The following is a 23,765-nucleotide window of genomic DNA, read 5'->3' on the forward strand; positions in this document are numbered from 1 at the left end:
CAGCTTCATCGGAAGCGATGGGACGGACTTCCATTGCAGATGAAACTCTTCATGTGACCCCAGAGCAAAACGTCCAGACATTATCGATCGGGTGAGCAGGCCGACCAGCTAATTATTCTTCCATGATCAATCTATCGCACCGGATACATCAGTTATCCAAGGCATTCAGTGCATTCACATGGTAATGGTAATGGGCAGCAGCCCAATCGGGATGGAAATCTAGATGGAGGAGAAATATAGTGCAAAATTACTTCAGGCAGCAGTATGAAGACCATTAGACATTTCAATCTAAGAAACACAGAAAATAAAATCTGTCTTTGCAGGATTCAAACCACATGAGCTTCAATTGCTTCCTAAATGTGCTGAAATCATGCATGGTGGTAGAGGAGAATGAGATAATTCCTCAAATTTTCCCTAAAAGAGCGACTGGTAAGAGACGCGAGTTCTACTCGACCAAATACAGATTGTGATGACTTATCGTCCATCCTGTTCGAGGTCACTGTATAGATTATTAGATTTTTCGAATTCGTGGAACAAGAAGAATCAGCAGTGCTCTATCCAAGATTCGAACTGCAGATCTTCCTCTTCGCTAGATGAATGCTCTAAGTACTTGCATCAAACGAGCACGTAGAGGAGAATGCGATAATTCTTTAAAACTATTTGCATACTTTATATCTGTCAAAAAAAAAGCCATAGAAAAGAACGAATGCGGTATACTAGATGGCCCTAATTGCTTTCAAAGCACATGTTCAAAGAAATGAAAAAGAGTTTTACATTCTTTTCAAAACGTTGTCAGCCAGATATAAATGACACTACGATTTGACTTTTCTACGCCTTACTTACCAATGCATTGTTCGCTGTGAACGCCTGTTGAAAGATGCAAATGAAAAAATTTAATTCAGAATATCAGACAAATAATTTCCTACTCAGAACAAGTATGTCTTCATTTTTACCAAGATTTTTTAAAGCTATTCGCTGTTGAAAGCGGAGATAATATGCACGCTAACTGAAAAAAATAATTTCAACAAAGCCCTAAATATTCTACTTCATCATTTTTTATTTTCGTAACAACGTATTTAATTGTTCATGATGCTAAGTACAAAGCATTTTAAGTCGCATTCGGTAAATGCTTTTCTTTTTCATATGTACGCAATTTCTTGTCGATAAGTGAGGAAAGGGTTGAGTTCTTTGACTTCAGTTCTCCCCTTTTTGGAGTGCGCTGATGATTAAGTTGGGTTAGTATTAAATAGTTACGAATTTAAAAGTTTTTATACCCTTCTGTAAAATTTCGAAAGAAAGATCCATGATTTTTTGTAATCTCGTTGATTCATTTGTAAAAACCCAAATTTTCTTAGATAATATCTTAATTAAATTAGCAAAAAATGCCAAGTTATTATTCAACCTTAATTACCTAATTATGAGAAACTTAATTTAAATGAAAACCTTTAACTGTAGAAAAAATATTTGAAATATTTGAAACATGGTTAAAGGTATATTATTCTATTTAATTCATCGAATTAAGATTTGAAAACGTAATACTCAAAACATATTTTGTTTTTCCTACATTTTCTCTTTGGTTTAATTGCAGAAATGGATTATAATTAAAATCACTCTCCTGTCAGAGAATAAATAAACCTAAATTATTAAAATAAAATTCCAATTACAACATCCATGAAAGAAAAAATGATTCAGAAAGCAGTTGTATCATAAATTTCGCTCTGTTAACTTTTAATTATATATTTTAACTCGCAATGTATTAAACTTAAAGCAATTTCATATTGACACCATTCAGTGACACCATTCATTCATTATTCCCATGCTAATATACATTATTCGTAGTGATTTACGAAAAATAAAACTGAATTTTATTGTTCGAAGTACTAAGCTGAAGCGATGAAAAGTACAAGCAATAAATTAAAATCTAATTAAGAAATTTGTAAATGGTTATATTCTAATATTATGTTTCAAACTGTTCACCACTTGTTTCGAAAGGGACGTTTAAATGTCGGCGAAAGCAAAGAAAAAAGAAAAGATTTGTGATATTGCAATATGATTTATTCTAATCTTCGGTTTCCAGAATCAATTAATTTATTTTGTAATTTTAATCAATTAAAAGTTTTCATAAATTTATACCTTACATAATTATTTTTTTAATCAGTCATAAAGGATTTTTTAACTTTTTTAAAGCTTTTTAAAAGTATCTTTAATGAGTTAAATTTAAAGTAAAACAATTTTCGGTCATTAATTTTTTTTCTAAATTTTGCGTCATTAACTAAGTTCTTCTTTATAACCTTTGAATACTTCTACAGTGCATAGGAAATGATTCCAAAAATCGGGGCGTCTCCATATTGCACCTTTTATCTAATCCTTGGCAATACAACAACGTATTCCGTCCATGAAATTCATTAGTCGTCTGAAAGAATAAATAATTTTACTGTTACTACTCTTGCATTTTCACAAAGAACATATTTTAAAAGAAATGTTATTTTCCTTTCATAATGCATTAAATAATAATAATAATAAATATGAAATGCAATAATAATAAATATGTAAAAAATACTAACTGGTAGATGGATTTTTATTAAAAAAGAATTCTCTGTAGCATTCTTTTCTTACAAAAAATCAGTCCATGTTTGCATGCAGTTCTATTCAGTGTATTATAAGCTCTCTTTTACTGAAAAAATATCCCAGAACTCCGCATACGCTGCACCTCTACATACCTACACAAACGCATAGAACATAGGCTGATAACAAAATGGCATTTATAAAGAATAGAATTCGCAGCTTTACGCTGTATAGAAAAATAACACACTATGTAAATTGAAATCTGCATTTTTAATTTCCTTCCAAACTATGAAGCAACACATCTGAGGTCTTACTCCAAACTAATTTTTCCTAAGCAACTATTTATGTTGATAATTTATATAGTTAAGTACAGAATGCCTGAAGTTTCCGATTTTTAGACAAACAAAACGGTATGCATTCCAACAATTCATTTTTCATAAGGTAAATAAGTATCAATTACGTTGAAAAGTAAGTATTAAAGATCTTAATTCAGAAGTCAAACAACAAAAATCAGCGTTATATTTACAAAATTTTCACAGGACTTTACAAAATTTTCGCCAACAGATGGCGCCACTTGCTTATTCTTGTCCATGCTTTCTTATCTTATCTAATCATTATTTCCTATCTTGTTCATTTGCGGTTTTGCAGCTGAAGATGGTGGTTCGGTAAAACCATCGAAACTAGTCCTGTGAAAATTTTGTAAATATAACGCTGATTTTTGTTGTTTGACTTCTGAATTAGTATTTATTCGGCGTGTTATTGTGTCTTAATTAAAGATCTTAATTAGACAGGCTCAAAATTAGAAATTAATTAAAGTTATAAAAAGGGCTAAATACTCAACTTTATGAATCTTACATGAAACTAGATACAAAACAAATATCTTAGACATATAATTAAAAATTACCGTTTGATACGTCGCAAGATTAGATTTCTTGTCATAGTCACCATCTTCTGTGCTGTAATTGAAACGCAGAAATGGCGGAGGAATGTGATCACATTTTATGCAACCCTTATTTTCTATAAACAGAAAGTAAATAATAAATATTTAATTATATTATATTGCAGTGTTTAAGCATTTTATGGGAAAAGGATAATTTGTATTATAATATATTCAGCAATTTCCGTGCTACCTTGATAATTTTTGTGCTAACTTATTCTCCTCATTTGGCCAATTCAGCTTTAAACCGAATTAGTTAAGTTTACTGAACTAATTCGGTTTAAAGCTGAAAACCCGAATTAATTCGGTTTTTCTGTATTTCTTAACCGAAGAACAAGTTGTTCTTTCTTCCCCTCCCTAACCACAGCGGTTAGAAGCTGTTGAGTAGAAGAAGCTTAAGGAATTGAGATATAGATGAAGATACTCCATAGTAAAAGGATAACTAAAGATTTAGGAAATAAGGAATAGTATTCAAGATGATATAGCTAATGAAGGACAACTTAATCGTTTATGGAAAGGCAGCGGAAGAAGGCTTCAAAGGAAAACGATTTTAAAGGGAAAAGGCATAAAATTACAAATAAAGGTTTCAAAGGAAAGGCAGAAGAAGGCGGCTTGAAAGGAAAAAGATTTAAAGGGAAAAGGTTTAAAATTACAAATAAAGGTTTTAAAAAGAAAAGGAAATTTTTCTGTAGAAGATGGAAAGAATATGTTAACAAGTAGTTCATAAAGATGGATTTCTTATTCGCTATATTAAGTAAAAAGATAAAAGATATATAGGAAGAAAGTACATGTAAAATGGAGGAAAGAAATTAAGATAGAAGAAAGGAAGATTTAAAGAAGATTAAATGAAAGGAATATTAAAGGAAAGAGAAGAACGAAGAAAAGAAGAAGAACGAAGAAAAGAAGAAGAACGAAAGAGAAGAACTTCTTGAATAAGAACGAGGGAATAAGTTTCAAACGTTTTTTTACTAAGGACAAATTTAGACATTTTATAAAGAATTACATACAAAGATACACTTCATGAAGGACTATAAAGTACTACTTTAAGATTTTTATTTTTATTTATTTTTTATATGGCACTATATGGCACACTATATGGCAATGTAAAAATCTTTGATTTATTAATAAATACTAGATAAGGGCGGACGTGGGTAGAACCGATTAACCGTAATGGTTAATCGTGGTAATTATGGGATGGTGCCCACGTCCTCCGTTACTACTACTACTACTACTACTACTAACCGCAGCGGTTAGAAGAGGATACTTAATTAAAAGGATAGTTTCAACAAGCATTTCCAGTGGGCGTCATAGTTTTCTGTATAACCAGTTTCCCAGCTAGTACTTCACTCCAAAACATTAAAATTACGGACAGTTCGGATATATATGATTCTTAGACGTTCTTAGACGTTCTTAGACGTCGTAAGATATTAAAAGAGGACTGAACTCAAGAGTTGAGGTTTAAACTGAATTCTTATCACCAGTTATAGAAACCAGCTCATGTCCAAAACGACCTAAAAATTTGAAAAATAATTTAGAAGAGCGAAATCAAGGCTAATATTCTTCTAAGTACTTTGTTTGCTTTCTCTTGAGTAATAATTAAGTACTCTGAACATTAAATCCTTTGTTTTTCATAAGCATGGCCGGGAAATCTATTGACTCTCTGTGAGCACGATCGTGGTTTTCTTTGCCATAGAGTAACAGCCGATACAGTCCCTTTTGTTGCTCTGGTGCCCCGTATTCAGAAAATTTTCACTATTTTGTGTGTGTGTGTGCCATCAGAGCACAATGTTACACCAAGCCCACAGAGATTCTCATCATGGAAAGTGCCACACTGTCTTCAAAACTTTAAGTAGTGTAAATCACTCTTGTCAACTTGTAAAGATCCTAAGCTTTACTAACTTTTATTTTATTTTAAAACTGTACTATCACTTCTTATTTTCTACTTCCGGCCAGAATTAAATGCTTTAACTTGTTTATGTAAATTGTCTTGCTAACGCCCAAGTATTTAAGTTGTGGCTTTTTGCCAAGAATTAGGGAAGAGAGAAAGATATTTAGGAAGCAAGCCGTTTGCCACTGCAGCTTTACGAGTTTTCATTCGGTTGCTGGTTGCCTTTAAGGCCAGAGGTTTAGCCCTCTTGATATTTGAAAACGTATTGTAGTTTCAGCAGCTCGGCGTACTACATACGTACCCTTTTAAATAAAGGCCAGTCTTAGTGCTAGGCATTTGTATACTAATTCAAAGTTAGCTTTAGTGAGAGTTTTAGTTAGCAGTTTTATATTCTTACGTTCAGACCACAAGTACTTGCTCTCTGTATCCCGAAGTTCGGGAATACTTGTAAAAGTATTAGAAAATAAAGGATATAAATAAAGGAGGTTTCGTATACCCTTTCTGCTTGTGTCGTCTGTTACACACAAAATCTTGAACATAGCTTGAGTAAGCTCCCTGTTCCTATTCAGGACACATCATGTTTTCAAAGCAAATAAAGAGAAACACAAGTCCTGACAAACTCAAAAGTTATTTCGTCATTTTTTGGGTGTTGAAGGGGTGTCTAATCTAGCTGTAGCGCCAGAGATGACCAACTCAAATTCTACCGCACTACCATCATTTTTTCTGATTTTCTAAGGGTAAAATTTAAGGAACAGAATCGACGCCTCTATTAGGAGATAGTAGTATACTTATTTATTTCCTAACATAAACATAAAGTATAGAACAAGCAAAAGACATTTATAAATACAAAACTAAGTGATGCCATTCACAAAAAGGGTAATGTTATTTTTAATAGTTCGCTGGCTTTGCCGCAACATCCTCCCCACCCTGGGGTCAATCTCCAGGGGGATGACCAGCTGCACAGGTCGGATAATGGTATGTCCATTGGTGCGCAGAACACAAGTACGGACTTTTTTGTCGCGGCCAAGGATTAGCTCCTCAACACGGGCCTTTTTCCAGGTGTGGCGAGGTCTAACATCGTCTTGTAGTAGAACAGTGTCCCCTTTCCGTATTTTATTTGTTTCATATGAATTCCGCACTTCATGAAATGTACGAAAGTCCATCAAATATTCCTTTTGCCATCTTTTCCAAAAGGAGTCCATCAAATGTTGACGGTTTTTCCACTAATGATTTAAATTTGTTTCAGGATTTGTGAGGCGGGAAGGAATAGTAGTTAATTTCTTTCCTATGAGGAAGTCGAGGGTTTTAAAGCTTCCTCAGAGTCATCTTTTATTCCGTATTCGTGGACAATCGGTCTACTGTTAAGAGCGGCTTCAATATCACATAATACAGTGATCAAACAAGCGTCATCCAAAAGAGCCTTACCTAATGTGTTCCGAAGGCATCGCTTAATTGAGCCTATCATTCTTTCCCACCATCCTCCCCAACAAGCCGCTCGAGGGGCGATGAATTTCAATTTGATGTTGTGGTAGGCATAAAACTGTTGTGCCTTGGCCAGAGGATATAGTATCCTACTTGATTCCAATAATCCATGTATCTTGGAATAAGATTTTCCCAAGAATAGTAAACGGTGAAAAAAGGCCTAAGGGATCATAAAAATTAGCAATGCAGCGGAGTAACCATCTCTTTGTAAGTGGTTTGTCTGTAGAAACACAGAGGGAAGTCTTGAATGCATGCTTCAAAGTATCAGAAGTTGTATTCCAGCCAATACCTAAGACAGTTGTTTCCGTTTTGTGAGATTCTTCATGTGTTTGTAGTACATCTTTGAGTTTCAAAGAGTTTGTAGCCCATTTTTTCATAGGCAATTTCATTAGAGCCATTAAATTCTTGATCTCGTGATATAGCATTATAATGCGTGATTCAGTTTCAATACTAACAAGAAAGTCATCCATATAGAGATGTTTATCTATCATTGGTGCAGCAATTAGAAATTCTGCGATATGTTTTGCAGCCAATTCTCGTGTCGCAGCACAGAGTAAAAACGGACTGCATATAAGGCCAAATGGTAAACGAGTAAATCTGTAAATAGTTATTTCATCTGTAAAAGTAGTAGGTTCAGATGAATCAGATTTTAATTTGTACCAGAAAAATTTTGTGACGTCCCTATCTTCTTTGTGTAGTGACAACTGTAAAAAAGCTTGCTTACCATCACATGTAACAGCGAATTCATGTAATCGAAATCTTTCTAGACAACCAATAGATTCAGGAAGAAGATTCGGGCCAGCTTCCAAGGTATCGTTCAGTGAAATCATTCCTGGAGCATGCGAGGAAGCGTCAAACACAATTCTACACTTGGTTTCGGATTGCGTTTTCTTTCGTACAGCATGATAAGGAAGGTAATGTACTTGCTTCTCATTGGATTCATCTATGGAACAAACTTCAACATGCTTTTGTTCAATGTAATTCAGCATGCATTTGTCATATTGTGTCTTTAACACATCACTAGATGCAAATCTTTTTTGAAGAGAATGAAATCTGTTTTCCGCTATAATTTTGTTTGTAGGCAAAGGTATGACTAATGGTTTTCTAGGCAGAGACACAATTCTTCGATTGTCTTTAGTGTTGTAAGTTTTGTGAAATTCTGATAAAATTTCTTCATCTCGAGTAGTCATTTTTCGTTTCTGCGCATCTTGTATCCCTATGGAGTCTAATTCCCAGAAGCGACGTACCTGATCATTTAAACAATCAGTTTTAACATGCACAAAACTTGATGGACAGAAGTCTTCTCAGCGATTGTAGTATGTGTTCTTGTTCCACTAAGAACCCATCCAAACACTGACGGTACTATAACAAAAGATTTTGAAAGCTTGATTGGAGCTTCTGTGGAAACAATTCGCCAATAATGATCACCACCAATAAGTATTTCTATGGGCAGTGAAGCGTCATCCGGAGGATCAGCAATTCTTAATCTTTTCTTCTGAGCAAAGTGAACTATTTCTGGTGGAGCAATAGGATGTGTAGTATAGGAATTGGAGCTTTCAAATGCGGAGATCAAAAATGCTTGGTTGCTCCACAAACTTGAAAGTGACAGTTGAACACATCTACGTTGTTCTTGTGAAGTAAAAGATTCAAATGCTTGAACTGAAAGTGAGGCAGAACTGACAACTTTAAGCTTAAGTTTTTCAATGAGGTTTGTGTGAACAAAACTTGCTTGGCTACCACCATCTAAAATGCAACGTGTTAATTTAGTAATGCCTGTGGGGCCAGTAACATACACACGAGCAGTTTGCAAATGTGTGAAAATTGTTTTAGGAAAGGTTATGTCATTTACAGTACTGTTAGTTATCCGCAGTTGATTGTTTTCAACAGGAGGACAAATAGAAACATGATGCCTTTTCTTGCATTTAGTGCACCATACAGTATTTTTTCTTGGGCAGTTTGAAACTCTATGACCACGAGTAGTACACAGAAAACAGCGATTTGAATTTTTAAGTTTCTGAACACGAGTATCATAGTCTGTAACAGTTTCACAATATTGAGGCCAATGTCCTGTAGTATCACAAAATGAACAAAATGGTGAAATTTTCTTATGTTTGTTTACTGTTTTGGAATTGATATTAAAATTTTCTAGAATGCACTTTACATTGTGATCAGAAAAAGACGTACCTTTAACTCTTTGTGCTGCAACTACACCTTCCACTTCTTCTGCCAAGAACTGCATCAATCTAGTAATATTACCTTCGTTTAGTTTTTCAAGCTTGGCATAGATAATCCAGCGGCAACAAATATCATTGGGGAATGCAGGAATAATTTTTGGCACTCGGATTCTACCGTATGCTTCAATATTTTCACCCAGAGCAGTTAAAGCTTGAATTCTTCTGTTACATTCTATGTAAAGATCATTTAGATGAGTAGGAGATGGGTCTTGAATAACATTTAAATGTTCTAAGTAATCTAAGTGTGATTGAATAATTCGATCTTTATTTCCGTACCTTTCCTGCAACAATTTTGTTGTTGTTTCGTAGGTGTCTCCTATTACACTAATTCCATCAACAAGGCGTTTAGCTTCACCATCTAAATAACCTCTGATGAAAACATGTTTATCAATAACAGAAAGATGTGGATTGGCATCTATAGAAGATTTAAACTGTTCCCAAAAACATTGTCACTGTTCAATTTCTCCTGTAAATGATTGTAGTTTAATTGTTGGCAATTTAACTGTATATGGTTGAGTCATAGGAGGGTCGCCAAATGTCATCACCCAAGTTAATTTCTTTCCTATGAGGAAGTGCGAGGGTGTTAAAGCTTCCTCAGAGTCAGGCAGAGCTAGAATGTATAAAAATAATGCCTTCACTTCTATAGCAAAACATAAATTTTTTTGTAATAAGCAGAAATTATTATCTTTCCTTTGCCTAATTCAATCAACCAGAGAGCTATTTCTTACAGATAAATAAGCAATTTTTCCATTCTGTCAAATTTGATATATTTAATACAACTATCACTCAGACACTCATCGCCCGGATAGGATTTTGAGAAAAGAGGCATCAAATCCTGTTTCTTATGCTGTCAGAAAGATATATTTTTGATTCTACCATCAGTATAAGTTGTTGATCCTAAAACAAAAAAAGGCCCATTTTTCATTTTCCTCTAGGCCGGTTTTTCATTTTCAAACCTTTAGCAGAATCGCGAATTGCAGATTTTGACTTTCCATCTAATTCATAAAATTGTCTAACTAATTATTTATGGCTCTAAAACACTGAATACAGGTTATAGGTGTGAAAGTATTTTTTTCCACAAGGCATTGAGAAGGTGTTTAAAACTTTCGTACAATTTGTTTTCAAGACATACGTGTTTCTATGATTTCCAGAAGACGAATGGAAGATTTTGAGCGCTGGCGTGCTGTGGGGCGCATTGAAGTAGAACAATCGATCACAGATGATGGTCTTTTCTTCGGCGTTCATCATTCTGTAATTTCACATTTATAGAAAAGATTCCAAACCCTACAGACAGTTGTCCGAAGGCCCATAGCCGGTACCTCAAGGGTTACAATCCCCGCGGAAAATCGATATATTGCAATTGTAGCCAGCGGAATCGCAGAGCGACCTCCACACGTGTGACATCAGTGGTTACAGCGTCCATTGGTAAGGCGATATCTGCAGCTACTCTACGCCGAAGATTACATATGAGTGGACTGTACGCCCGAAGATCTCGAGTTTATGTTCCTCTATTCGTCCAATCAAGAGGGGCACGATTACAGTGGTGCCGGGAACATGTCAATTGGAATGTGTCTGACTGGGGCAATGCCATGTTTACTGATGAGTCAAGATTTGCTTTGAAGTCAGATGACAAGGATATAAGGATAGGGCTTGAACAACGAACACGCAACCAATTCCAAAACATCACCGAACATCACGCATTCCGAGGCGGAAGCATTATGGTGTGGGCAAGGATTTTATTAGGATACCGCACCGACTTGCTTATCTTTAAATGGGGTTCTTTGACGACTGTCCGGTATCGAGATCCCATTGTGAGATTGTAAGCTGCGGCAGTTGGCCCTACTTTTGTTTTAATGGGCGATAACGCACGTCCCCATAGAGCTGACATCGTCGATGACTACCTGGAGAGTGAAGGGATTGCGCGTATGGCGTGGCAAGCATATTCGCCCGACCTCAATCCCATTGACAATCTTTGGGATGCTCTCGGCCGTGCTGCTTCTTCACGTTTCCCACCTCCAGCCACTCTTATAGAGCTGGAAACTGCTCTACAAGAAGAATGGCGATTGCTTAATTCTGCGGTAGTTGACCACCTAATTGAAAGCATGGTCACAAGGTGTAAACTTTGTATACAGATGAGGGGGGATCACGTACCTTATTAATGTCCTTTTTTTCATTTCATGCTCTTTATTTTCACTTTATACATAATTCTGTTCAAGTCGCCAGTATGTCATTATCTGATAACTTACAAAAATGCAATAATGTTTTCATTTCTGTATATAAGTATTGATTTTGTTTCATGCATAAATATATATGCCACTTTCCTGCCGAATTTCGTGCCAATCAAAGCAGTATTTGTTGATTTTTTTGCATTTTACATCTTCGTGCTTAACTTTTGGATGTGAGTGTAAGAGCATTCCTTACGAACAAATGTGAATCCTCCTTAAAGATATATGAACATTTTAAAAATAAAGTATATCTTTTGTTTAATTTTCATTAAAATATGCACGCTTTGCTTAATTTTCTTCAAAGTAAAATGGTTTAGAGTTTTTTTTAATAATTTCCTAGTGCTTGTAAAAATACAAGACTCATCTTATATGACAGGTCATGGAAAAGAGTCCAAAGAATCCAAGTAAACATAAAATTACATTAACAGTTTTATTAAAGATATTTTCTGATTTATGTTCTTGGTTATAGTACATCGAAGCAATTGAGGCCGTAAAATAATTTTACAACCTTTCGAGAGTGCAAATTTTCGAGTTTAATGGCTCCATTAGTTATTAATTTAGTGTCTCAAAGTCTTCCACACTGTCCCAAAGCATTTACTGTTACCCTTCTATTAATTTAATTGCATAAGTTTTAAACTTTAACATATTTCAAAGCGATTAAATGCTTTAAACACAAGCGTTAACATTTGAAAATGCCCAGCATGGATTTAAAAATGCCCTGAAGGATGTAATATTTATGATATTTATGATAATGTTTATCCAGTGCTACGTTTGATACGATAAGAACTATCAGCTGTTGAAATTAAGAGTTTACACAAGGGTTCCATATTCTTCATTAGTTCTCATTATTATTGAATTTATAACATATTGAGAGCATAGAAGCTTGTGTTTATTTAGTTTTGAAATTAAGTTAAGCTGGTTACTGAAAATTTTATAAGTAGTGTTCCAACTGAATAATGATAAAATCTTTAAAATCGTTATCTCGTTATCTTAATGGTACACGCTCAAAAATGTAGTCACTTTGTCACTCAGAAATCAAATTTTCAGTAACTGAAAAACTAAAACAATTTTCGAAAATAGAGATTGAAGCTTTGTATAAGTTTTTTTTATACTTGCATGTAAATAAAAGTGATTTAATACCTTGCCAAAAAAAAACTTTTTTTTCTCAAAATGTATTTTACTGTAAAATTCTTACGTATTCCCAAAATGAAAAGAAGTCATTTTAATTAGTTTAATTTGCATATATATTAAAGTTTACTTTAAAAAATTATTTGTCGCTGGTAGATTAACATTTGCTTAGCTGGCAAGCTTAGGTTTTTAAAACTGATCTATTAAATACGCATTTGAAAGCCTAGGACATTGCTATGATTCAGTTCTATGAAAGTGTACTTCCTTATATATATATGTGGATTCACTCTTTTAAGATAATTCTACTAAAATTAATCTTAGGAGATAATATAATCAATATTTCTTTAGTAAATAAATTATATATATGTATATATGTATTTGTCTCACAAGAATATAGTAAAGTTAAATTAAATTTAAATAATTCTCTTGTACCATTGCTGTAAGGAATGAAATTTGAATTTAACAAATATTCTCTATTCGTATAAAGCTAATATAAATTTTAATTAAGAAATTTAATTTGCTATTTACTAGCCTTTTTATTATTATTATTATTATTATTATTGTATATTTTGATAGATTGTATATAGTTTATTTTGGGTTTACATGCATAATTCGTGTAGGGGAAGTTTTCAATAGGCAACAGTTTTTAAATTACTATGGTTTTTTAAAAATTTGGCTTTCTACTCTTAATTGACATTTAATTAATATTTTAATTTTTAGTCATCTTACTTGCTAAACTCCTACTAGTTTAAATTTCATTTTTAGTAATTCATAACATTTGGTTTTACTTTTGGTTTTGAATTTTACTTTTATTCTTGCCTATATGGATGACGAAACACAAATTGAGTAACTGAAGAGTTAGGTTTAGAGGCAACTTCCCCTTAAAAAAGTCTGCCTCCTGCCTGCTCAACAATTATTCACTTATACAATTTAAGTTGGTCTTAAAAATTCCTTAAGAGAATTTGACATTAATTTTTTGGAACATTATATATTTTTTCATGGTTTTAGATACGTGCACTTAATTTACATATGCTCTTTGAATTTAAATGATATTGTAAATTAGTTCGCAGCAGTCATTAATTTTACTTTTATTTTTTATTTTATTGTGTAAGATAAAAAATATGAAAGCAAACTTCTAAATTTAATTCAGTATAACCTCTTTTATTTTTTATTTCATTTGGAAACTTCATCTATCTGTCCTAAAAATAGCGCTTAAGTCTAAACTGCGTCATTCAAAATAATCATGCGGTCTTACGTAACCGTTAATGCAGATGCCTGTTGACCAATCACCAAATTGTAAACCAAAACTAAAAACCGAACCTTTGAATTCCTCCCTTCTTTCTGTGAACTGATGCGTCACTTTTGCTTGTGCTTTCCTCTTCGCTAGATGCTTTACTGCCATCATGTATGAGCTGCGATATTCGTTTCTATGGAAATAATATCAAAAATTGTAAATGTTCTTTAATAGGCACGAGTAGAGTGCCAAGCTAATTGTGGCCACAAAATGGTAATTTAAATAAAAAAGGAATTTAATCCTACTCGACTGCTTCTTCTTCAAAAATGAATGGACTCTCTAAACATCAATTATCTACGCATCTATGTCTCAGTGTTTTTATTTCAGTGCCTCCAAAAGGGTTTTGTCATTACATTCTTCGGCCAGTTCTACGTAATTATGAAGAAAGCTACACGTGTTTGTTATTCTATGTTCTCAGTGAATTATGGGAAAATTCCTGTTTCATCGGAAATTCTCATGCAAGTTTGTACTGCATTCATGATCAAATCATTCAAGTCGTGTCCATTACATATATATATTCCGCATTTTAAGGACAGATTTTATAAGATATTATTTATTAAGATTTTAAGTTTGACAGCTAGCATTTACTATTATTCAAAAATTTAAATAATAGAATAATGAAGAGAATCGACCGTCTTTTACATAAGTCGCATCATCGTCTTAATGGCGGAATCGTCTGACTTCTATCATCGGAAAAATAAAAGATTTATTCTCACAGCTTGTCGCGTCATCCGATTATAATAAACGATGCCATCCCACAATTATGAGGGTCATAAATAATAATTTGAAATTTTCAGGGTTTTTCACTAATTGTTTCCTTAGTGAATTTGACCTTTTAAGAACAAAAATCTTTTGAATTTCCTAAAGGAATAGGGTCTTCTTTCAGCGGCATTATTACAACATACGTATCTTCCTTCTTCATTCCGCTTATGAGTTTGCGTATACTAATGTTATTCACATATTGCTGTTACATTATTTTTTGGAATGGTTGTTCTAATATTTTCTGTTCCACAGAACCTCTTAACAGTTCGATCTGAATCATAGTCCTCTTAAACAATTCCATGGTGAACTCTTTTAGCTTTTACCGACGACCCCCCCCCCCACCGGAAACCACAAACCCAAGCACAGAGTTTTGCAGGGATTCTAAGTGCTGGAGTTTTGAAGGATATGATTTGAATCTTTTAACTGGAATTGTCCTGGTCGTAATAATTCGTAAAATACTTCTGCCCCAGGACATGTTCACTCGTTCTTGTATGTAAAATTTATTATTCGCTGATTTAACATTGTTAAATTCCTAAATACAAATGTCTTTTTTTTTTTTTTTTTTTTTTTTTTGGTGGATTTACATCTGTACTTATTTTCGGCACAACTAAATGTCCAAATTTCTTACACCCAGTTTTATCCTGATTGTTTACTGTTCCATTTACTCTGCATTTCACTGTTAAAGGTGCATCGTTTAAACCTAATACAATTGCAATAGCGATAAAAAGCTGCATTCAGGTCCTCCGTCAAGCACTCATCATAATTTAACTTCATTAACTTCCGATTCGATAAATAATATAATGCATTAATAAAATTATATTCCTTTTTGAAAGTTATGATTCATGAAAGCTAAGCTTTTTGGTAAGAAGATGTGTATTCGGTTCTGCAGGTGCGGCCTTCAAAGTCTGTAGTTATAATTTTATTCGACTGCAGCCCTTTCATTTCTACTGGTGTCAAATTTTTCTTTTTTATGTTTAGCTGAAATACAGTTATTGGCGCCGTCGAAAGAAACGTTCTGCTTCGAGAAATGTAATGTCTATATTAACAAACGCATAATATGTTTGAATCGCAGTTAAACACAGAATGCGAGATATTTAACCAATTAAAACGTAGTTTATTATGCTTGACTATTTCAACTCGATCGTTCACCGGCAGTTTCAAGTAATTTGGGTATTTTGCCAAGAAATTATTTTCCTCACAGACGTCACACACTTTAAGACGTTTTTACATGGGCAAACAATACCTTTGAAACATTTTTCGACGTATATTATATTTGTTTCAAGATTTTTTAAAGCTGTTCACATTTTCCGTAAAGAATTTTCACCGGGAAAAATAAATCTGCTTCCTTTGCCATTTATTGGGGGTAAACCAACTTTCAGCTTGCCTTACAGAAATATGGACTGACGTTTCTCGATTTAATGTTTCAAAACGTCTGTCTGATATTATAATGACTGCTGTACTGTTTCAAAATCAGACACTTTCCTCAGTTTTAAGTAATATTCAAAATTCGTCGTTAATTGCGACACGAACTGCACATGGGACTCATTTAGGCGCTGAGCGTTTTTAAAACTCTCTAAAGCAGTTTGTGATGGAGGTTCGAATTCTTTAAGAACAATACCTTTTACTTTGTAGTCGTTTATATTGTCATCTGTTATATAAGCTATAATTTTTTTTATTTAATACTTGTTTCGCCATTAGACACTACATGAAAAGGGAGGGATGCCCCATGGAAGTTTTTTTAAGGGAAACTGGCTCGTATACACATTGGGAAAAACAATGAAACGCCCATGCAGCCAACCCGTTCGCCAAGACGGGAATCCTAGGACGAACTACCAGTGTTCTGCAACTTTTACCGCTCGGCAGCTGGTGGGCCTAAACGATTATTTTCAAAGCACACTCCCCTAATAAATTTAATATTTTTTACTTAGATTTCTCAGACACATTTTATGTCGTGAGAGCTCTTTCTAAAGAAGAGAAAAAATAACTCTATTTTTCAGATTTACTTGGAACCTTGAGCTTTACAGTTCTTATACTTTTAATAATTGTATCTAAGGAATTAGAATTGTCTCCTTTTGTTTAGTTTTCACCATTATTGCGAAATCTGATTTCAGATCGTAATCCAGTAGTTTCCAGTTTTGTTCTATATCTCCCCAAATTAATTTGTTCGAATTGTAATACTCTGGCTTCTTCAGATTTACGATGCCCTACTATAGATTTACTCTTATTACCGAATATGGGTCGGATATAAGAGCTTCACTATTTTTAGTCGCTAAATTTAAATCAGAAACAATTAGCTTTTCATATAAATTTATATTTAGTTCCAAAGCAAGTAACTTTAAATCTTTGGCAGCTTTTATCAACATTATACTCTTAATAAAATACCACAATGCAATTATAATAAAGAAATTGTTCTTAAAATACTCTTAACAGAGTTCATAATATAATATAAGTTTTTCTCAAAACTGTTATACAGTATCTGATCAATAAAATGGCACTTTCATTTTTAAATCGAAATTGCTGACTGACTCGTTATTTGTCGGTGACTCAGATAATCCATTGACTCCGCTCCTGAACGGCCAAGTATTGTACACAGTTGGACTGTAATTAACCTTTAACAACTTTTGGTATTAAAGGTTAATTGCAGTCGACTTGCAAACATAAGTTCTCTCAAACTGCTGACACACACATTCTCACACAATAAAAATATCCAAGAGCTCTTGAGGCGTGCGCAGTCGCAAGCATTGACATGTGCACGCAGACGGAACAAGTATATTTAATAGACAATTTAGTTTATAAATTAGATTTTATTCCATTTAATTCTCTATACGTAAATAGTTTTGCGGGAACATATCTAGTAACCCTGAAATTTAACACATTTACTTAAAATGTAAGAACAAAATCTGATGTGTACACCGCATGACTTCCTTTTACGGAATATTAAATTATATGCATTTTTTCTTGCATTTCATTTAAACTTATTGGATTGAATTAAAACTTCTTTCTTCGATAGCGCATAAACCACAATAGAATAGATGCACTCTTTAAAATTCACTCTATTTGTTTACCATAGCGACACTCTGGCGCTAGGTTCACTTAACAGTGTTATATTTCGTACATATTATAACTGAGAATGCACAAAACTTATACAATTTGAAGAATTATCTAATCGTTCCCACATGTTCTATTCAAATATTATAAAAAATCTAGAACCGTGTATGAAAGAAATTAAGCAAACAAAACAAAAAAGAGACAGTTTTCACAGACGATTCAGTATTTCTCATTCAATTATTTCAGCTCTCACTTCGCAATAAGGCAAAAATACATGAAAACTCAAAATATCTATATTAAAAATTGCGAACTAAATCCTAAACACTTATTTCCTTGGAAGAATTTCAGAAAGCATTCAGCATGATTTGATTTGCAATAATAAATGAAGGCGTTATCTTTGTTGTTGCGAAACTTAGTCTCTCTAGATTGGCAACAAATCTACTATTCTGCTGTTTCAAATGTAAACAGACATCTCCGCCCTGTTATTTAAATATTAGACTTAACCGCCCTTAAACAGCTTTTAAATTTTTATTAATTCTACAAATATTGCTTGCAGATTTCCTAAAGCATAAAAACCCTAACCGGAAGATAAGAACAATATAATTCAATCATTTTTAAAGCAAAAAATGCACAATTTACAAACATATAAGAGTAAAGAAACCGAGATCACTGAGCCGGGTAACAGAGTGGATGCATATATATTTACGTTTGGTGCGGCCGATTGCAACCAAAATACGAGGTGCACATCTACATGTTATGGCAATCCTATATAGAAAATTTCAACGTTCTGAGGCTACTCGTTTTTGAGTTGCGCGAGATACATACATAGGTACGTACAGACACCACGAAAAATTCTCTTCAGAAATCATTTTAAAGCAGTTTTATATATATATATATATATATATATATATATATATTTTTTTTTTTTTTTTTTTTGAAGAAAGGAGTCTTTAATTCTGTCCTTACGTACAGATATCGCGCAAAAACATCGTTAAATTGCATTCGATAGCGGTCAAAATGGTTATTTTCGTTGAAATATGCTGCCTGAAACTTTTCGCGATTACAATACTTCTTTTTACTTCGTACAAGGAAGTAAAAATCAAAATTTATACTTTGATAATATGCTTATCACCTGTTTCCATCCTTTGAAGTAATATTCTGCTAAAAAGCACCAATAACAGATTTATTTATCCTCCAAAATTTGGGTGTCGAACGTAGTAGTGTGCCTTAACTGAAGGATTGTTATGAGCATGGTTGTCTGAAGAATGGTTATGCGCATGGTTGCAGAGTTTTTTATTCTGAAAATTTGAGCAGTACTACTAGCGTGGTAGCGATAGCAAGTAAATACAAAAATAATGTGTTAGTTTCGAATACTTTAGGCTTCTTTAGATTACCTCGTTTGCAACAAACATCCTCGCATTCCGTTTGAGATACCACTGGTAATATTAATTTAGGAAGTGGAACACCAGGCCAGCGTTCATGGCATCTGCATGACAAAGTACAGTACTCGTTTAAATTGCACTCTTTGCAGTGTCGGTGGCATCTGAAATATATACAATTAAACTGCCCTTAAAAATTAATCAATTTCTTCTTTTTTTTTTTTTTTTTTTTTTTTTTTTTCACTGAGCAATTTTATTATAACATAATAATATAAATAAGCAGTTCTCTAAAGACTTATATTTTCTACTTAGCACAAGAAAATTTCGACCTTTATTCAAAAAACCATTTTCCTAAAACACATTTACATTACACAGGTTTAAAATTGCTGAGCACATTTACATTTAGCGCATTTAAAAATATTAAACACATTTATTCCTGCAGGTTTAAAAATATTAAAACCATTTGTATAACACATATATAAAAGTATTAAACCTTACTTCCTTGTTAAAGCACCTATACGTTTATTTATAAGTACAAATATCGCCCCAGTCTTTTGCGAAGATCGCTTTAACAAGGAAATGCCCAATAAACACATTTACAAGATATATGTTTAAAATACTAAATTCACGCAAAAAAAATATGGTGCTTTACATATCCATCTTATTAGCATATATTGTAGAGTCATTAGGTTCATTGGAAGCAGAAAATATGAAAAGCATGCAACCGCCTTCACCGGGAATCGAACCACGGACCTCTGGAATACCAGCCCAGCGTGCTACCGTTACACCACGAAGACACGCTAGGGAAGTGGGAGAAATACCTTATACACTTTAACAAGGAAATGCCTAATAAACACATTTATAAGATATATGTTTAAAATACTGAATTTGCGCAAAAAAAAATGGTGCATGACATATGTTACCATCTTATTAGCATATGTATAATATCAAACAGTTTTGATTTAAAAAATAAATACTTCCCTTGTTAAAGCGGTCACAGCAGAAAAACTTGGGTGATATTTGAAATTTGCGCATTAAAGATTTTAGCTATTAAATTTGCTAGATTTTATCCACTAAAATCGATGTATTACGAATATAATTTGTGCATTTGATCAAGATAAACTGTTCTGTTGTTAAAAGTTGTTTTCATAAACTTGCTAATTTCTAGGCCTAAATAAGTAATAAAGTAACTAAAAAAGTAAAAGTAACTAAGACGTATCAAAATATTTATATAGATATATTTCTGTTATTCAGCTTAATTCAAGGCAATTTCTTTGAGATTCATAAATATGAAATAAGCATAAACTGAAATCATTAAATTCGTATAAATGTTTTTTATTTTACTAATATTTATTTTCTTGTTATTACAAAGTTGTTGGTTTTATCTCTATTTTTTCAGCATTTTAATCTTTCTGATTTCAAGAAGTTATCTGATTTAATAAAGCTGATTCAAAATTAACGCTTTTCTCAAGTTTCCACCAAAGCAGTTTTCCTCCCTCCATAAAAACTTTTCTAAAAATTGATAAATGGACAAAAGTTAAGACGTGTCTTTAATTGAAATTAAGAAATATTTAAATTTTTAAAATATGCCAATAAATGCTTTAAAAAAGGGAAAAAAATGAAGTACTATTTGCGTCAAGTACCAGTAAAAAGCTGATGTATTAAGCATACTAAGATAAAATAACTTTCTTTCCTCTATCTGAAACATTTGTATATAAAATGATTCTTTAATAACTTATGATAATATTGTGAATAAATCAGAAATATCACATCTTAAAGGAAAAATTGGAAAGTACAACCAAAAGGTAACTAATATAACTAAAACAAATCCTTGAAATATGCAGAAACATAATTTTTAAAGGCTTTAATGTATTAGACCCATGGATTTAGATTTCGAACTTTTTCTTAATAATTTTACGTACATAGTAAATTATACTTATCATCTTTATTACTATAAAACAAAAATTTAACAAAATGTTTCATTATAAATTGAACATATTTCAACTATAAAATACGTGCAAGTAACAGCTTAGAAACACGTACACTGCGAAAAAAAAAAGGTGGACAGCTTTATATCTCCAGTTCCTACTGGGCCGACTGACAAAATTCGACTTGCATTTATCATCTCGCGAAAGCACGACTTAGGATACTGAGCTAATATAGGTATTTTGACACAAAATAGGACTTTTTCTGAAATTATAAGGTATTTCTCCCACTTCCCTAGCGTGCTTTCGTGGTGTAACGGTAGCACGCTGGGCCGGTATTCCAGAGGTCCGTGGTTCGATTCCCGTCGAAGGCGGTTGCATATTTTTCATCTTTCTGCTTCCAATTAACCTAATGACTCTACAAAATGGCATGCGAATTTTTTTCAATATTTCGATTCTATGACTCAATTATGCCAAACTGCCAAGTTTTGTAAAAATCTCATGATAAGTTTTTAAAACATTAGCTCTCGAAATTTTAGTTCCTCGATGTTAATTGAATTTGGTATATATCTGTTAATATTCCTTTTTCTATTAAACTTATTTTATCCTTCCTTTCACATTTCGAAATTTAGGTTCATTCCAAATAAAATTCGCCCATTTTTCATGACTTTACTTTTAAAATTTGTATTTTTAAATACTTTTTATAAATTTTTAGAAAAAAATTTGATTCATAACCTATAAAATTTTTCACATCATCTTAAAGTAGATGTATTTCTAGGCACACCTGCAAAAAAATAGAGTTTTTCATTCAAATGTTCTAAGATATACATCAATTCCCATATTGGCACGTTTTGAAATTTTTTTTTTTTTTTTTTTTTTTTTTGTTATAAGCGATAATAACGCCAAATGTAGTTTACGCAGTTTGTTAAATTATATGAAAGTATGAACGATGAGTTTTTTCAAGGGTTATTTTCCACTCGTCTGCAATGAAAAAAAGGGAAAGGAAAATAGGTTGCCGTAAATTAAGAAGTTCGCCAAGAGAATTATTCTTGGCCCAAAATGAAAAAAAATAGGCCAAAATTTAAAATAGAAAATTTAGTATTTAGGCATAATTTGAGTAGTAGAACCGATAAACGGAAAAACATTGCCATGACATTTGAGAAAAAGTCCAGTTTTGTGTCATAATACCTGCATTAAAACAATAGTATATATAAATCTAATACATATCCTAAGTCGCGCTTTTAAGACATGAAAAACGCAATTTGAATTTCGTCAATCGGCCCTGTAGAACGAGAGATATAGAAATGTCCCTTTTTTAGTCCAAAGGAGCTTTGTCTCTGAAGGACAATTGTTTTCGTTTTGCGCTTTTGCGTCGGAACTCTATAAACGGCGTATCACTTTTCAAATCATTGTTGCAAATATTATCGCCCTGTATTTCATTTGAAGAATCTGCATAAATGTATGTATGTTTCTTGCATTGTAATAAAACAACGGTACCTAGAGCCATCCGATTTTGAATGACGCAATCCTTCTGCGAATGTATGCATCCGAAAGGCCAAATTTGAAATTTGGAATTTGTTTGATTACCATTTCATATTTTTTAAAACTTTAACGAATGTTTTATTAACAAACTCGACGATTTAAAAGCGAGCAATGGCAACACTCTACGGGGAAACCTTTTTATCTCCAGCGCGTGGAATTGTGTATCGGAAATTCTAAAGATAGGCTCATTTTAAAATTATTTTGCGACATTGCTGTTGAACTGAATTTTATGGTTTCAGTGCAAAGAACATGATATTTAATAAATAAAGGTAACACACAAAAAGTTAAAAAGGCACCCGATCTGAAAACTTTCAGATTTTTCCCCTCTTCCGCAATGTACATTTCACTGTCATAACGCAATGTTTTACAAACGTGGCCGCCGCTTGTTAAGTAGGGTTTCATTCTCAGATCGGGGAGGAAACTAAGGACTCTCTCTCCATTTATTCTAACCTCCTTGATTTAAAGCCTTGCGGCTCTCACAGCTACAATTACAGTGGAAAGATTTCGAAATTTTCGAAAGGCGACACCTATTTTTTTTTTTTTTTTTTTCCTGCGGAAATTAATCATTGCATTGAAAAACTAGAAACAATGCTCAAACGATACACTTATGACAACCATCTTAAAAAACAACGTTTTCAACAAAAAATTAATCCATTATTTTTAACGATATTTATTTATTTTAAAGTTTCGAATACTTGACTATGCGTAAAATACGTAAAAACAGCATTTTTCAAGATGGCTGACGACTACAAAAACCGCGCCAACAATTGCGCCAATATAAATCGCCAAAAACCGTGCAACCGTCTACCAAAGTAGCACCTAAATTGGTGATAATTCATACTCCGTTATTAATAATTTAGTTAAAGTGCTGGATGAGAAAAAGCAGTGAAACTCGATAAAAATAAACATTTTTATTTAATATATGTAAAATCTAGGAAAATGAGAGCCATACCTTACATTCGCGTTCACCTTTTTTGAATTTAAATGACAGGAAGTAATGCTTTCCATTATTTGAAAAACTACCTTTATAACAGCTTAAAAGAAAACTTACAGAGTTAATTTGAAATGCAAACAGATCTACTCTGATTTAAACGATAAACTTCATTTCTTATTGTTGCCAATAAATTTTATCAAAACGGTATATTCAAAACAAAAGACTTTTTAATATTATTGAACGCAAAATGTGAAAATTATTATTATTTTCTGGAGAACATCGACAACTATTTCTATAATAAATACATTTTAACTGTAATTCGTACATATATTTTTATTGCAAAAATTTCACACACAGCTTAAGAAGCTTTTTGACTGACTGTAAAAAATGATGAATTATGATGCGAAGTAGTGTATTAAATG

General features: G+C 32.8%; 1 protein-coding gene across 1 annotated transcript; it reads right to left on the reverse strand.

Annotated features, from left to right (window-relative positions):
- Positions 1-2,072: 2,072 nt before the first annotated feature.
- On the reverse strand, positions 2,073-23,491 carry LOC118183934 (uncharacterized). The gene is made up of 4 exons (XM_035353550.2): positions 23,362-23,491; positions 18,958-19,106; positions 3,470-3,582; positions 2,073-2,413 (listed from the first exon to the last, which is right to left on the reverse strand). The coding sequence occupies exons 1-4, from the start codon at positions 23,415-23,417 to the stop codon at positions 2,285-2,287; spliced, it is 447 nt and encodes a 148-aa protein (XP_035209441.2). The 5' UTR covers positions 23,418-23,491; the 3' UTR covers positions 2,073-2,284.
- Positions 23,492-23,765: the final 274 nt, after the last annotated feature.

This window comes from Stegodyphus dumicola, chromosome 5 (assembly GCF_044657685.1).
Source record: "Stegodyphus dumicola isolate Sdum_Otavi_A_Nest chromosome 5, ASM4465768v1".
Taxonomy (NCBI): domain Eukaryota; kingdom Metazoa; phylum Arthropoda; class Arachnida; order Araneae; family Eresidae; genus Stegodyphus; species Stegodyphus dumicola.

Coding starts and splice junctions, on each gene's coding strand:
- LOC118183934 (XM_035353550.2), bottom strand. CDS start 23,417: ATGGAAAGCATTACTTCCTGTCATTTAAATTCAAAAAAGGTGAACGCG. Junction 19,107..23,361: donor AAGGTGAACGCGAATGTAAG/GTATGGCTCTCA, acceptor TATATATTTCAG/ATGCCACCGACACTGCAAAG. Junction 2,414..3,469: donor ATCTTGCGACGTATCAAACG/GTAATTTTTAAT, acceptor TTATTCTTTCAG/ACGACTAATGAATTTCATGG.